At 44.0% G+C, this 15,703-nt stretch overlaps 2 protein-coding genes across 2 annotated transcripts; both read right to left on the reverse strand.

Moving 5' to 3' along the window:
• Positions 1 to 11,791: 11,791 nt before the first annotated feature.
• On the reverse strand, positions 11,792 to 13,888 carry E1B28_009727 (uncharacterized protein; the record flags this gene model as incomplete). Its single annotated transcript, XM_043154640.1, has 12 exons — positions 11,792 to 11,825; positions 11,885 to 11,998; positions 12,058 to 12,118; positions 12,179 to 12,372; positions 12,426 to 12,636; positions 12,694 to 12,910; positions 12,972 to 12,988; positions 13,050 to 13,059; positions 13,123 to 13,342; positions 13,407 to 13,487; positions 13,563 to 13,714; positions 13,787 to 13,888. The coding sequence occupies 12 exons, from the start codon at positions 13,886 to 13,888 to the stop codon at positions 11,792 to 11,794; spliced, it is 1,413 nt and encodes a 470-aa protein (XP_043007095.1).
• A 138-nt stretch (positions 13,889 to 14,026) lies between these two features.
• Positions 14,027 to 15,450, reverse strand: E1B28_009728 (uncharacterized protein). The gene is made up of 5 exons (XM_043154641.1): positions 15,111 to 15,450; positions 14,994 to 15,049; positions 14,645 to 14,933; positions 14,442 to 14,592; positions 14,027 to 14,345 (listed from the first exon to the last, which is right to left on the reverse strand). Exons 1-4 carry the CDS (start codon positions 15,405 to 15,407, stop codon positions 14,464 to 14,466), a joined length of 771 nt encoding a protein of 256 aa, XP_043007096.1. The 5' UTR covers positions 15,408 to 15,450; the 3' UTR covers positions 14,027 to 14,345; positions 14,442 to 14,463.
• Positions 15,451 to 15,703: the final 253 nt, after the last annotated feature.

Here is a 15,703-nt window from a genome sequence, read left to right on the forward strand (position 1 = left end):
GCTCACTCTAGTTCTTAATACAATAAATATCGCTCCGTAGCACTGTTTTAAAGTGCAAAAAGAACCTTGTAGCATAGTCAACTAAGTCGCATTAGTGCCTTTCTCAATATAACATTAGGATCTAACAGCATAGTCACCGTATCCACACTTTCGTAACCGAACCTTTCAAGAATACCATCAATATAGCGTTCCTGAGAAATTTGAATGCTACGGTTGGCTCAATCACGGTAAATCTCCAGTCCTATCATTTTCTTCGGTTCCCCCATAGCTCTGATTTCTAATTTCTTTGATAGGGCTACTCCAGTTGCGTCAAGTAGATGTCTGCTGGTCCCGAATCCAATGATATCATCTACCCAAACTGCGAGTATTGCAAAGTCGCCATCAATATGGTGTACATACAGTCCATAGTCGGCTTTGAGATGGTGAAATCTGTTCAAGGTAAGTATGCCATGTACTGTCCGGTTCCATTCTCTTGCTGATTGCTTTAGTCCATACAGGGTTTTTAAGAGGTGACATACATGTCCCGTTCCGTCGTCAAGGCCGGGTGTCATGAACCAAAACACTTATGCCAGCTGAACCCTGCCAACCAACATAGTACTGGCCCCCCTTCAATTTTTCTAAGTCTTAATCTTATCAATAGGTCCTTGTTATCAACTATCCCCATTCAATTCTCAGTAAATCCAACTGGCAAGTCATCTCTGCACAGGTTTGCACAGTCATTTTGACTCATCTCTTATCTCTAGTCATAGCATAGCTGTACTCATGTATTAATTGACTCATTAATGACTCATTAGATAGATAACAGAATAGTATATAAGGCCTGAGGTTTGATTTTTGTAGCCTTTGTAGTCTTTTGTTCCTTTTGTCTCTTTTGTCTCTTCTGTTTCTCTCTCTGTTTGTTTGCTTCTTTCTCTTATTTTTCTAGTATCTACTCAATATATTCTGTTTCCTCTCTCTCAAACCAAGCTCTGTCTGAATTCTACTGCTCAAATAGCACCTCTAAGCTTTCTGAAACCATTCAACAAACCCTTGGATAAGTATTTCCAATCCCAAATCACACTCTAGTCTGTAAATCTGTAGTGAACCTCTAGTAGTATTCATTGTGCATCCCTAATCCCCCTGACTTGTGTCAACTTGATGATTCTCTGAGTAAGTCTTGAAACCTCACCTGTTGAGTGCATCAGTAGAGTTTTCAATTCCTGACACCGGGTGGGGTTTCCATATAAATTTCTTCTTTCAGATCACCATATAGATATGCACTCTTCACGTCCCATTGTCCCATTTCGAGGTCATCAGCTGCCGCCAAGGCTAACATCAATCTTAATGTTTCTAGGTGTACAACTGGTGCGAAGGTTTTGTCATAATCCATTCCTGGTACCTGGGAGTATCCTTTCGCCACGAGTCGTGCTTTATAGCATTCAATATTCCCTTCTCTATCCAATTTTACATCAAAGACAAGTCGACATCCAACAGTCTTTCTGTCAGTAGGTCTCTCCTCCATTCTCCAAGTACCCATTGCTAACAATGTGCCATACTCGGCCACTCAGGTGATGACATTGCCTCTTCCAGAGTTTTTGGTATGTGAGGTAATTTTCCATTTGCAACCGTGAATGCATAATGACTGATGTCGTTCTCATTGCTAGATACCCTCCGGTCTAGTCATTTTGGTGCTGGATGTGCATCAGGGTTGGAAAGCTTCTGATAGTCATGGGATTTTACAGTATGTGCTAATTGTCAAAGCAGAATTGTATTTAGCTGATTCAATTTTGAATTGTATTCAATGTTCAGCTTCAGTACTGGAATTCTTGATGGTGAAGGTTCGGTGGAGAGTGGTTTGGGCGATTGGGAAGGTTGGGAAGGTTTTGGTGTCTCCAGAATGGTTGTAGGGGGTTCGTTTGAATCATTTGGCTCTGATGATGGTGACAGCGGTCTGGATTCCTCTATCTCCCCCTCAGACTGTTGTCCATCTAGTGTAGTTTCATGTGTAACTGTGGTCTTCCTCTTTGGGAATATTAAATTTCATGAGATTTTAATCCGATGAGTGGTTGTATCGTAATATTGGATCCCTTTTGGACCATCTACATGACCAACAAATATATGTTTGTCTGCGTGCGGGTCGAGCTTTGAGATTTCTTTTACATTTTAAAAATCCAAACAGGAGAGTCAAACTCCTGCAGTTCTGAGACATCGGGTTTTTCGCCAAAAAAGGCTTCATGGGGTGTGATCACTCCAGGTAATGCCAAAGTTGGGCATCAATTGCGCAGGTATGCTGCATGTGTTACCGCACACTCCCACAAACTCTTTGGCAGGTTCCTCTCCAGCAACATTGCTCTCGCAGATTCCAGGAGAGTCCAATTCATTCTTTCAGCTACACCATTTTGGGAAGGCAAGTAAGGTGCTGTAAAATGTAACTGAGCTCCTTTCCGCGCTAGCTCCTTTTCTGTAGCCGAATTTAAAAATTCTTTTCCCTCGTCAACCCTTATCCATTTCAGTATGCATCCATATTGCTGTTCAATCGTAGAGATGTATGCTAATAAGTTTTCTCCCGTTAATGGGCGAAGAATACCACTCAAGAGTCAACCTAATATCAGAGCTATGGGAGTAGCACCAACACCAAATCAACCCAAAAACTAGTAAACCTCCATGTAAAGTCTATCAATAACTCTACACACCAGGAAAGACTGCTTGGCAAAGGTTACACACAAGATCACAGTCTCAATATCATATGAAGGTCTTATAAAATTAATGTGCAACTGCAAGTGTAAAACACCTCAGCTACGGGGGTTCTAGGGTTTGTAGGGGCTCTGTTTATTGTCTAGTGGACTAAGTGGGACTATGAACTTCGTCTACGGTAAGACTAATTCGAATGATTGGAGACTATTGCCCTCAACAGACATGAAAACTAAGTCCTCAGCAGACATGAACGCTAAGGCCCTCGATGGATCACGAAACAGTAATCAAGACCTCGGCGGCCTACAGGGGGATAGTTCTCAAGTTTGACCTCAACAGTCTTGTATAGTTCAAATCAAATCTTATTGTATCACTGCACAATGACAGGGCAAATCTCTTTATTGGGTGTCAAGAGTAGTTACTCACAGGCAACTCACTCAGGACTTTCCTATGCACGGGTAGTACTTTTTTTATCTACAGATACATGAGCTGCTTTTTATACTCCTTCTACGCTAGCTTGGTAATCCTATCTCTACATGTTTCATCTCTAAAAATAATGCACCGTAGCCATGAATCCATGTGAAATCTTATCGCTAGGGACCACTACATGTGCAGAATCTCATCTATGGAGCTTTTCCATATTCGAATCATATTTTTTGGACCAGTCTGTGTTAAGGAAAGTACTTCACATGTCGATTCTCCCTTTTTCTTGTTTTCTCTCCTATTCCATTTGACTCTGGTTTCTATTTACTGAATGTTATTTCATCATGGACCGTTACATATATATACTTGCACATACCATGGATCTCCCCTCAGTTGTTGTTCGATACACACTGAGGTGAGTCCAATATTGTTATACTTATTCACTTATATTTTGACTTACGTTCATTAGCTTACTTCAACAGGCATTTACAAATATAGTTGTTGTTCAATATGCACTGAGCTTACTTCAACAGTCTGGACCATTCTTCATTCTTGTTTCAGTATGTAGAATGGACCTACATAGGCGTACCATATGGTATTTCCTGCCTACGGACCTTATCCTGCATTTCGATGTTATAAAATCATATGGACTTTGTGTGTCCAAAGTAGCTCCAGCATATGGATCCAGAGTTCCAAACTCCCGTAGCACATGAACAGCGCAGACTCCGAGATCCGTTGTTCATTCCTGCCTGGTTCCTAGGTACTCTATCTGTGATCTGTGATCTGTATCATGTCTTTTGTCTGTTCCTTGGATCGGGACTTGATCTATAGTCACATCCTATTTTTCCTAGTCTGTGTGGTCTTATGTCCGATTTCTTGTCAACTAAATCCCCCATAGAAGTAGGTACTCCTAGTATGAAGGTCTTTTGACTCTGCTAAGTTCTGCTACGAACGGTTCCATGAAGACTACAAGTCTTCTAATAGTACAATCCCTTGATATGCTTGTGCATAATAGAATGTAGAGAGTAGAACTTGGTGAATTACCGCTTAAGTCCTCTGCTCATAGTGTTCTACAGGTTTTGAACAGTCATACAGTTTTCTGACACGATCTACGGCTCCCTCTAACTGGTCTAGCTGTGCCTACGGCACATTCTACTAGTGGCACTAGCTTTAACTAGCAATTCAGGCTCTAGTTCTTAATACGATAAATATCGCTCCATAGCACTGTTTAAAGTGCAAAAAGAACCTTGTAGCATAGTCAACTAAGTCGCATTACCGTCTCCTGACCACATTTTCCTTTCTGAAATGCTACCTGAATCCTTCTTGATGCATCATCTGTGAAGGAGATGTAATAGTAGTTTCCTTCAGTGGATTTTGTGTGGGCAGGTCCCTATAAGTTACTGTGGGTGCCTTCTCTGGGTGTATCCATGTGATTTTTGGCAGTATGGGGGGAAGGCAGCATGGTGCATTTTAGCTCTAGTGCATGTAGGGCAAAAATCTATAGGATCAGATGAAGTGTCTAAGGTGAGTCCTTTAACTGATTTGTTTCTGATCAATGTTTCAAGAGCTGACTGTGGAGCATGTCCATAGGCTTTATGCCATGATTTCCATGAGTTATTGGGTGCCTCCTTCTCAATTTCTCTACTATCCGCAACATTAGCCTGATGGAGATATGGCCGGGACCGTGCTCACAACAGGTACATCCTGTTTACCCTTGGTCCTTTGGCAATCACTTTCTGATTTTTCATGATCAGGTGGGCCATTCCATTTCCTATTTCCATCCGTCCTCCTGCTTCATCCAAATATCTGATTGATAGCAAGTTGTTTGTAGCCATAGATATGTAGAAGACATTCTTCAATTCCACCGTTTGTAATTTCCCATTGACATAACCATCTAGGAACACTGTTCCCTCGCCTTCAACCTTGACAGAGTGATCTCCAAGTCCATCAACCTCTTTTGTTGATGGTTTGAACGATGCAAATACATCTCGACAGTTAGCTATGTGGGTAGTACAGGTGGAATCAGCAAACCAAGCATCACGGGAATGTCGGTCAGGGACATTGGGGACATCGGGGATATCAGTATTTGTAGCCATGAATGCAGCATGGTCATCGTCACCATCATGAGTTGTCTGATTGGCTTTCTGTCGATTTCTGGATTTCCATTTCTGATTATTTTTTGGCCAGTTCCCTTCCTGACCACCTCCTTTTGACCAACAATCTTTCTTCATGTGTCCCTTCTTTCCACAATTGAAACATGCAGTTTCCACCCTGGACTGGTGAGTATTCCAATTGTTTCTTCCTCCCTGCTTGCTGAATAAGGCTGTATTCCCTCCAGCTTTCTCCTGCTGCCTCCTATATTCCTCCAGTATGAGGGCTACAAGTTCATGTGAAGTGACTGTTACTAATGATGTGGCAGCAGTGCTATTGGTTTGGGAGTTGGAATTTGGACTAGTAGTAGGGACCTGTAATAGTCCATTATTCAATGCTAGATCTGAGCTAGTGAATTGGTCCCAGGATTCAGGCAAGGAAGTAATGAGTGCCATGAGAAATTCCTGGTCTGCTACCAGGCTTCCCATCGTGTGAAGTTGGTCCTGAATGAGCCTTAGCTCGGTGATGTGTGCCGGTATGTCTGTGGAGTCATCTGCAACAGTTCGATATACCCATCTCCAGTATGACATAATTCCCAGCTGCCCTCGGGGTTTCTTTACCATGCACAATTGTTTCCACATTTCTGCTGCCGTGTTTGCTCTGGCAATGTGAACCATCTGTGAGTTGCCAATTGCAAGAATGATTTGACTCTTGACCTTTCCATCCTTCTTCTCCCAATCCCTAATTTTTGAGTGTTCCTCCACCGTTATATTGGCTGGATCCTGGGGTGCCAGTTTAGGAGTAAGTGTTCCGAACACATAACTGTCTAAATCTTTATCTGTGAGAATGGCTTCCATTTGCTGTTTCCACGGGATCCAATTCTCATCATTGAGTAGTTCAATTCGATATGATGTTTCTGTTGACATTATGTAGGACTAGGCTTGGTCTGTGTTGATGTGGCAATTGATATATTCTGTGATATGTGGAGTTAGTTTGGGCCAGGGCCCATAACCTGTTAGCACAGTGTGATGATTATGATTCTTCTTCAGAGCTTCAGCTCCCTGGCTTTTATACTACACGAGAATAGTACCTAGAATATTCATGTCTGTTCTACTAGAGTCTGTACTAAGTGAGTAAGCAATGTATTTACTAGTCATTGCTGACAGGTTTGCGTGAGGCACGGGGAACATCGTTGGAATGCCATCAAACTTTCCCGTGCTTTCTTGACACATTGAAATAAATACACTTATTATCTTCTCGCCTGAAAATCTACTTTGGATTCTTTTTAGTGTCCCTAATCCCTTGTTACAACTTTGTTCCAGTTCCTCGCATGTCAACAGTACACTCTGAAGTTCGAAGTCCCTGCTGTACGAGCTCCCCACTTACCAAGGGGTACCATGAAAATTATTAGTGGATATCATGCTGGATTTCCCTGTCAAGGCCATCCCAGACCCCCCCCCCCCCCCCCCCCCCCTCCTACCATATATAGTATATTATTTCCACATTCCACATGCTGTGGCAGTTCTTTTTAAGTGTTCAGTCTGGGCCAGGTCCACCAAAATATGTAGTAAGGGGTCGGTTTACATGGGTTTCTAGGTCACAGTGAGTTTATTTGAGTTTATGAATTATTTTGGAGTGCAAGGCTATTTTTTAAATGGTTTAATTAAATTACCACTTAATTGAATATGAGCTTTCACAGAGTTTTCCAGTTTCTTTGCTGCCAAAACTAAGCTTCACATTGCTGGTACTCCTGAAGTTTACTCAAACATACTCTGACAAATGAAATTACACACTCTGGAGTACCTGGTTTTTTAAATCTTTGCTTCTTTACTGAGTACAGGGTGAAAAAAGCTTACAAATATATTCCAGCATATAATTTTGGTGGTTAAGTTGCTGAATTTTGGAATTGGATGCCTAATGCTCTATATGGTTTAATAGGGACAAAAAATTATCCCATTGTTTTTTTTTGTTAAGACCCCCTTGGGACACCCCCCCCCCCTCCCAGCATGATACGACCAAGTTGCCCGAGCAACACCCCTTGCCACTTACCCACCTCTCGTTCTAGAGCTTTTTGACCAACCTCCCATCATTACGTCCCTTTGGTGTTCCTACACTGCCAATAGTTGAATAGATAGCTGACATATGTTCACAATATGTGGAGTCACATGACAATGCTATAAATACTCAGCACAAATGTTTCCAGTGGTCCTCCTGTGTCAGGAGGGTGAACCACCTATACATATGCTGGGCCTCGAGCCCTGACACTGAGGATAGCATATGTCTAAAACAACCCAACACCCATGTAGGGCATACTCTGAGGGGTACCAAACCCTAGTACTCCGACCTACTACAAGATTGTACTCCAGACTAATGCTGGTGGACCATTCTACGGACCTATCAGCAATAGAGGATGACAAGAGCTGGTGACCAAGGAGAATGAATAATGATGATGTCCAGTATCGTGAATATCCGTGAATTGTGTGGTGAGCCATACGATGGACCATACTCCTATAATGAGAGCAGACCTTTGGCGGTGAGAGTGTCCTATGATGAGGACCGTACCCTCACAGGTCGGTACTCTAATGACAACGAGAGCATACAATAGACGGTACCCAACATACACCAGTGTAGTGTACCACATACCTATAACCTAGTCCATGCATACCCCATTCTGTACTATATCTCTGGAGGAGGGACTCTAGGACGAGTCCGGACTGCAATTAGACGGCGAGTCCCCTAATAAAGGCAACCTGGGCGACGTCAAGTGACAGAGTGAATGGGGCAGAGGCAAAGGATAAAGGATAGGAAAGGATAAAGGATGAGGGACAAAGAAGATCAAATTCTAGGGAAATATCTACCACTAAGTACTCCTTATATACCTATCTGGTAGAAAGGGTTGTACTCCTATACCAATGACCCCTTCTCTAAGATTAGGAGTACTCTCCTATGAATCGACCTCTTTCACATGAAATCTCCCTTGATCGTACACCGAGTCCAACCGCAGTTGACCGTATAGGAGGAAAAAGTCGGTGGCAGATACTACTCCTGGTTCAGTTCATGACATCCTGCTGTACTCTTGCATACATTGACCTTTGGTAGGTAAACGTTAGGACTCAATAACTTTAACCTCGAAACAAGGCTCAGTTAAATAGTCTCTAGTTCACTAGGTTGCTTAGGATGATCAGAAGTAAAATGTAGCAGTTAATGTCTATTGTATTCTAGTACTAAGTACTGGAATTACTGATAAATAGTGAGTTAGAATTGTATAGGTTGGTTAATAGTTTGGTTGTAGTGAGAAAACAGGATATCCAGAGTTTAATTACTACAGAGAGAGAGATGATTTAGTAGGTAGGTTATGGAGTTATGGAGGGTTAGAAAATAACTAGGCTGAGGTTTTTGTGTTGAAACCTCAGGGTTTTTATAGGCTACTATGTATGTATTTATTTGTATAATATTAAGTCACTGTTGAGTCAGTACAGAGTCACTATCTTCATGTTTGACTCAGTAGAAAAGGAAGGTGGAGAGTCATTTGACAGTTGGACACACACATGATGAGAATAAGAGTCATTGGCAGTCAATATGTGGTGAGGTGAGAGTCCTGAGTCAATAGGACTCATGAAATCATGACGAATCCCTTCGGCAAGCAGGAAATAAACCTCGAGGCCATGGAAATGAATTTTGTGGCTGATAATCGAGATCTGATCATTATTGAGTCAGTCTAACCGGTGATTGCAGCCTGATTGTGCATCTGGTAATATGATGAATACTGTCAAAGCACCAGGCTCAGAGTCATGGGCATTGCGTGATTGGTCAAAGCAGTTGGCGTTTACGTTGGGCGCTCGACTCGTAACAGTAAAATATGCCATTTGGACCCTTTTCCATCATGGGCAGAACAAAGGGCACCAAAATTCTCTTTGCTGGACTGTGTTATGGCATTGTTACAGCATGGCCAATATATGTTCATTATATATTGAGTTTATGGGACATATATAAAGTAGCACATATCTATATGACATGGGCCAGTTTTGGTAGTGTAGTTATTGGACTTAAACTCAAAGACAACTCAATGGTGAAGTCTGCCGGAGAAGATCCACCAACAAAAGTCACAATATTGACTGATGAGGGAATTCTCCTTTCTCTTGCCATGTAATGTCCAGACATGTATACGCCAGTGGACTATTTTAACATCACTCCGCTTCCCTCAATAAATCCACCACAGATTGACATTATGAACAATTTCTGAATTACCATCAATGATACCCTTCCAAACCTCATTGCACGAGATGGAGACCACCCCACATCATGACAAAACTCTTCTTCCCAGTGAAGGACTCTGAGTTATCATCTGTCAAAGATGCTTCACCATCATTACTTATTCTAAGAGAACTGTGACACACTCCCAATTCATTAAACAGCATGGCATCAAAGCCTTACTTTGTGGTTATCGTTTGTGGTATCACTCTCAGTGCATTGAACCTCTGATGGTGCCAGAAGTGGCGATCACCAACTGGTAACTGTCTTAGTGCTCTCTCAATCCTTAACTCTGACACTACAGTACAGACTCCACCAAAATAGACGGTGATGTTACACTGCATTGTTATGAAGACATGGGAACTGGCCAAGCAATTGGTCCAAAATCCATCCACTGCCCCCCAGGCCCCACCACCTTGTCCTGTTCATTTCTTCCCCCTCAACGAATGCAGCATAACAGGGAACAGCTCTATCCTCAATCGTTCTCCCCCCTCTTCTTCTGAGAACCGTGTCCTACTCGCTGGGGACAGAATGGAGAAGCAGATGGAGGCAACCACCAATTGATTCATCACTGTCCTTGAACACATTGAGCACAATTTTGAGCATGTCACAAGGGGCCTCACTAAAAAAAATAATGCACCTGACATCGAATTTCTCTGTGAAGGGGTCAAGAGGGACCCTACCTACTTATGTAACCATTCCCACAAACCATATATAGTAATGCTGCATCTGGCATATATCTAGAACCCATGGAACCAGTGTTGCACCGACCCCGGGTCAGACCCTGGGTCGGGGGTCGGGAAGATTTTTGAAAATGCCCGACCCCTCCCGACCCCACCAGCTGGAGGGGTCGGTGCCAAAAGTCATGTAGAAAAATCTGGTATCATCTACGGCTATCGTGACATGTAGAAGTAAGTAAGAATAATTCAAGAAAGTATTTCTATGTCGTCTGAGTTGGCGCTATCGTTGGTGTGAGCAGTCTCTGCAGTGTTGTCGTCGTAAGCCTTCAGCTCGTCGTCTACAGTACGCTTTCCAACCACCTCATGCATCCATAATGTCCCACCCCATGCACTTTTTGGTTCCTCACGTTCCTTTTCCCAATCAAAGATGTCCCGGTCTATGAACAGGAGATCCTGCACGAATTTTTGGGGGGGGTATGTACGGACAAAAAAAGAATTATGCCATCATCGCCGACCCCCAAAAATTGGCCGACCCCAAGGCTGGTGGCCGACCCGACCCCTACCTTACCCCTGACCCCTACCTTACCCCGACCCCTACCTTACCCCTGACCCCTACCTTACCCCGACCCCTACCTTACCCCTGACCCCTACCTTACCCCCAACCCCAGGGGTAGGGTCACATCTCCGACCCTACCCATGCAACACTGCATGGAACATGTCTCACAGGTTCAATCTCTTGGCCTGTAGTTCAGTCATACACAAGCTAGATGGTATTGGCAACACAGTGAGCTTCCAATTGACTGAATAGTATGACTTACTCATTCTCACATTTAATTTCATCAGTTTACAGAAAATCAATCCCTTTCAATCCAATGTGAAGACAAACATTACACTCTGGGCAATCTATCCAGCTGTCAACAACAAGAGGTTCCCCATCAGCCTAATATATTGATGTCAGCATGTTATGTCACAGTCTGCCAAAATCAATATATCAATATATAATATATTCTCGCCATTCTTGTTGGTTTTCTTCTCAAAAAACTGTTGTGATAGTTGAAAATTTGTGTGGGCTCTTGCCAAACACAACCAAAGCCTTCCCAAAAAAGGACCAAACATACTAATTCTAGCCTGAAAATTTACTGCCAGACGGCCTCCATATATAGTGGTCAAAAAAAAAATTCTAAGCCGCTGGGTACCTACCTACCCCACCCTGGTCAGAGGTTCAATCACGTGGGCCCCCTTGGGAAGTACTGACTGACTGAAATAAACGAACGCAATTCCGTTAGGTAGGAGGGCCCTACTTATAGTTTCGATTTCTCCGAGGGCTGCATCTTAGTGTGAACTCTGGGATGCCACCAGTCGGTGGTGAGTAATGTTCCAAATCTAGTATCTCAGACGCCGTAAGCCAATTGGGGCCCTGAAAACATCGTACTGGAGTTCTAATCGAACAAGCTCTAGACCCCATCGTCATCGTATCATTAATCCGTAATTTATCACCGCTAAAATAGGTGGAAGTTACATTAAGGTGATGAGCACGAAAAAAAAAGTCAAATATCGATAACCACATTCAATAACTAGGAGACGAGGTTGGCTGTTGCAATATCGTATCGAAAATGTCCCATCGTAAAGGCCAAAACCGAAAAAAGTAGTAAAATCATTTCCCCTAGACCTCAAACTCAGGACTTGACAGCTTCACTCTCCAGACGAGCACTGATAATCAGATCATGAGTGTCACGTGGAACGGGAAAGAGAGAGAGAGAGAAACATACACTGCTTCATCCTCAGGCTCCGTGTGGTTCTTGACACGAGAATAGATCATCGGCAAGGCGAAAACAAGGCCAGCAACGAGAAGCACCCATGTCGAGATGAATACATTCATGTATCTTTGTCAGACGTCCTCAGCAAAGGGAGAAAAAGCGGAAGTGCGATAATGATAACATACGGAATGCCGACAGCATCGGCTCTCCACACACCGGCAGCACCAGCGGATTGGATACATTTGTCTACCACCCCAAACATGTGAGTATCGAAAAATCACTGGGAAAAAGTCTAAGAAAACTCACAGAATCCAGAGAAGTATGCCAATTTAGCAGGGTCATTAGACATCGCTCCCATGAGCCAGTAGATCGTTGTCTGCCATGCAGCATCCAGGATACCGAAGAATACGTATAGGACAGCTCGTCCACCGTATCCTGAGTCGTTAATATCAAACCTTAGATCATCCCGGTCTTTAGGATATGTGTTACGATCATATTGTCTAGACGAGGAAAAGACGTCAGGTATAAAAGAATCAAAGAGATGGAAGCTCACTTCTGGTAGAAGTAGGCCCAGATATGGGTACCAAAGATCAAGATAAGAAGAAGAGCCCAACTCGCGAAAGCTCGGGTACGTCGGCTAAGGGACTTTCGATCCAGGAGGAAACTCATGCAAACAGATCCGACAATCTGTGCAGTCCAGTAGACGAAATTATTCAATGACCTCGCGCGTATGTTGAAGATTGCTCCATTGTACTCATTGAATTCTAAAGGGGAAAAAAGGTAAGAATAAGATGTGCCCGGTATGGGGAAAAGCCACTAACGCCATGTGGAAAACCAGTTGGAGGAGAAGAACATGGGGAAGAGTAGGATGATAGCTGGATCGGTTCTGAGGGCAACCCAGAGACCGTAAATCTGAACTTTCCACGTCGGGTCGACTGGGATGGTGGGTTTCGTTCCGTCACTACGAATGATATTCTTGGGGTCGACGAGGAACATGGGTATCAACACTCCTAGTCCCGTCACTACGACAAAGGCAATCTGGTGATCGAGGTAAAAAGATTCAGGATCGTAATTATCAATGACAAGAATAGAGGCGTACGTATGTGCTGTTTGAGACTAAGCAGAGAATTGAGTATCAGCCTGACGACCGCATCAATATATCGGAACTGCTCCTTACCAGAATTTCCCTACAATCATACAAAAATCAGTTCAGTCGATGATAATCCAATTATGATGAGTATTTTGCTCACCGTCGAGTTAAAGTTTTGACCCAACGATATCGCAGCTCCCAAAACCGCACCAAGGTTAAAGATTGACCAGAAAACAGCAATGTACGTTCCTTTCTGCGACTCCGTGGGGTATGATAACATCAGGGATCCCTGCGCGGACCATAACAGCCCCGCACATATTCCTAGAATAGCACCAGCAGCGACAACAAATCCTCCAGCATTGGGGTGAATATTCATAGCCCTAAATGTGTATGAGGTTTCAATCCGTAATCACCTCCGTCACCAATATGTCAAAGGAAACGTACAAGTATGAACCGATGTATAAACAATAGCCCAGACTTCCCAGGAGAAGTGTAACTTTAGATCCGAGCTTGTTGTTGATGGAGCTGTCGATGAGACGAAAAAGAAGAAATTAGAGGCTATGTCTTTTAGAGGAACCACTGGATGTCGGTTACACTCACCCGCCGAAGAAACCGAAGACGGCGAAGGTCGAATAAAGGGCGGCGTTGGCATTGGCATTGGTGGTCCCGTCAACTTGACCGCCAGCACCGAGACCGGTCAAGGCGTTGAAGAGGCCGGGGCACATGAAGCACACAAAACCGACCATACATGTCTGATTTTAAAAAAAAGTCAGAGAAACCACGCCCTTTTTGTGTGTTCAAATGGAAGCGACTCAGTCACTCACCTGGGTGAGAGGATGGCTATACCAACCCCAGAGTCCTTTCGGCCGCTCATGGATTTCCTGATGACCTTCGTCGCTAGAAAAAGCTTTCTCGTTGTCGGACATGACGAATCCTCCTATTGGAATGTTTCGCAGACGAGGGGAGCACCGGGGTTCGGGTGAAAGCCGCGACGAAGGGATGGTTTATAAAGCATCTGTATATGCGGTCGCATGGAGCGATTAGTTCGAGCGGGAAAGACTGACCAGGTGATTTGCGAAGACCGCTACGGCAAGTTAGATCAAAAAAAACCCGCGAGGACCATGCTGGGCAGCAAAGCTCTTGCGGTGAAAATACGCCGGGAGTAAGTCTGGATGTTCCGTGCAAGGCGCTTTGTTTGCTTGCACAGGACCCTTCCACGAGAAGCGGAGCCGCTCAAATAAGTACAGCAATTCTTCGGCATGGAATAAGAATAAGAACAGGCAAGCTTCCACATGACACAATCGACTGAAAGTTTGTGTACATATAACGGCGAAAGAAACTCTGGGAAAGAGGGGCTGCAATCCACCCTTATGGCTCGCTGCTCTGCAGGTTTGAATCCGGGTATGAGGGAATTATTGCATACGACCTGCCAGGCGTACACCCTGTCAAATAGACAAGTAATATTAACTTGCTACTTACTGTAAAGGCGATCCATAGACATTCAACGTTGCGTGGGCACGAAATCATCCATATCATTTGCTCCTACGTCGTCTTCAGTCTCATGGTCTTCCTCATCAGGGCGGTTTTCGATATCGCCGTCGGACGATGGCTTGCCTACATGATTATGACACTAGCGGATAATTTGCATCGTCCCGAACTCAATTGATTAGAGACGGACTCACGTGGTACACAGCCGTCCAGTAACCACTCCAGTACATCGCGTTTAGAGCACGGTTAAATGCCTCGTCGCGGCTAACCATCGGTTCAGGGGGTCCGGGTAAGGCTGTAGAATCGTCTAGGTTATGAACACCGGACTGTTTTGATAAACCCGCATCGTGGTCGGGAATAAACGTGTCAAAATCTATAGGGCGAGAATCGGCGTCCCCGTCCTTTGCTGAATTCCCCGTGTTCGAGGCAGATCCTTGGCCATCGGAGAGTTTCACCTTCTTTGCCGGAGGAACATTATACCATCTAGTAACGTGAACTTGAAGCGTCAACATGGGCATGAAAATAAAGAAAACATGTACGCACAACGGGGACTTGTGCACTGGTTCAGACTTCCAGCCTTTGTCCGGTCCATGATAAGCCTTTTTAAAAGAGGAACGCTTCAGCATCAGAACTGGATTCGGGGGAGGGCCAGACACGTACCTCATATTCCTCCGTCGCAGCATTCCACGCATCAACTAAAGCAGAATCATCCCAAATCTCTTCATACGTCAATTCCCTGCTCATATCCATGTCCTCCGTCTCGTGATTTTCTTCTGGGAGAACTCCTTGACGATTGCTGCTACGATTGGTTGAGTTACGCGATTTTCGTTTTCGTTTGGACTGCGATTTTTGGTTGTTATTGGAATATGTTGTGTTCAACTTTGTGACTTCGTTTGCTGCATTGGCAGTTACTTCATACGGCAGAGTTATATCTTCATACGAGACGACTTGTCTCATGAGACGGTGGTGGTGAGAAATGAAGCTGGTGAGCGGATCCAGATTCCAGCGTGACTCTAAATCGATCAACGAGTTCTTCGCGACCACCATCACCACCTTCACGACTCGTACTTTACACCTCTATAATCTAACTCATTCCGCTTTATTCTCTATCTATAAACTCTTATTTTCTCGCCTAACATTGCTTTGAATTCATTTTCAGTTTCCCTAATCCCTTCTCTCGTTAGGAGTTCCTGCTCTACGACCTCCTCAAGTATCTACTTCTCGTGAGGTCTCTAGAACCTTTCGAACAGCCC

The sequence above is a fragment of the Marasmius oreades genome, chromosome 6 (genome assembly GCF_018924745.1).
Source record: "Marasmius oreades isolate 03SP1 chromosome 6, whole genome shotgun sequence".
In the NCBI taxonomy this organism is placed as follows: domain Eukaryota; kingdom Fungi; phylum Basidiomycota; class Agaricomycetes; order Agaricales; family Marasmiaceae; genus Marasmius; species Marasmius oreades.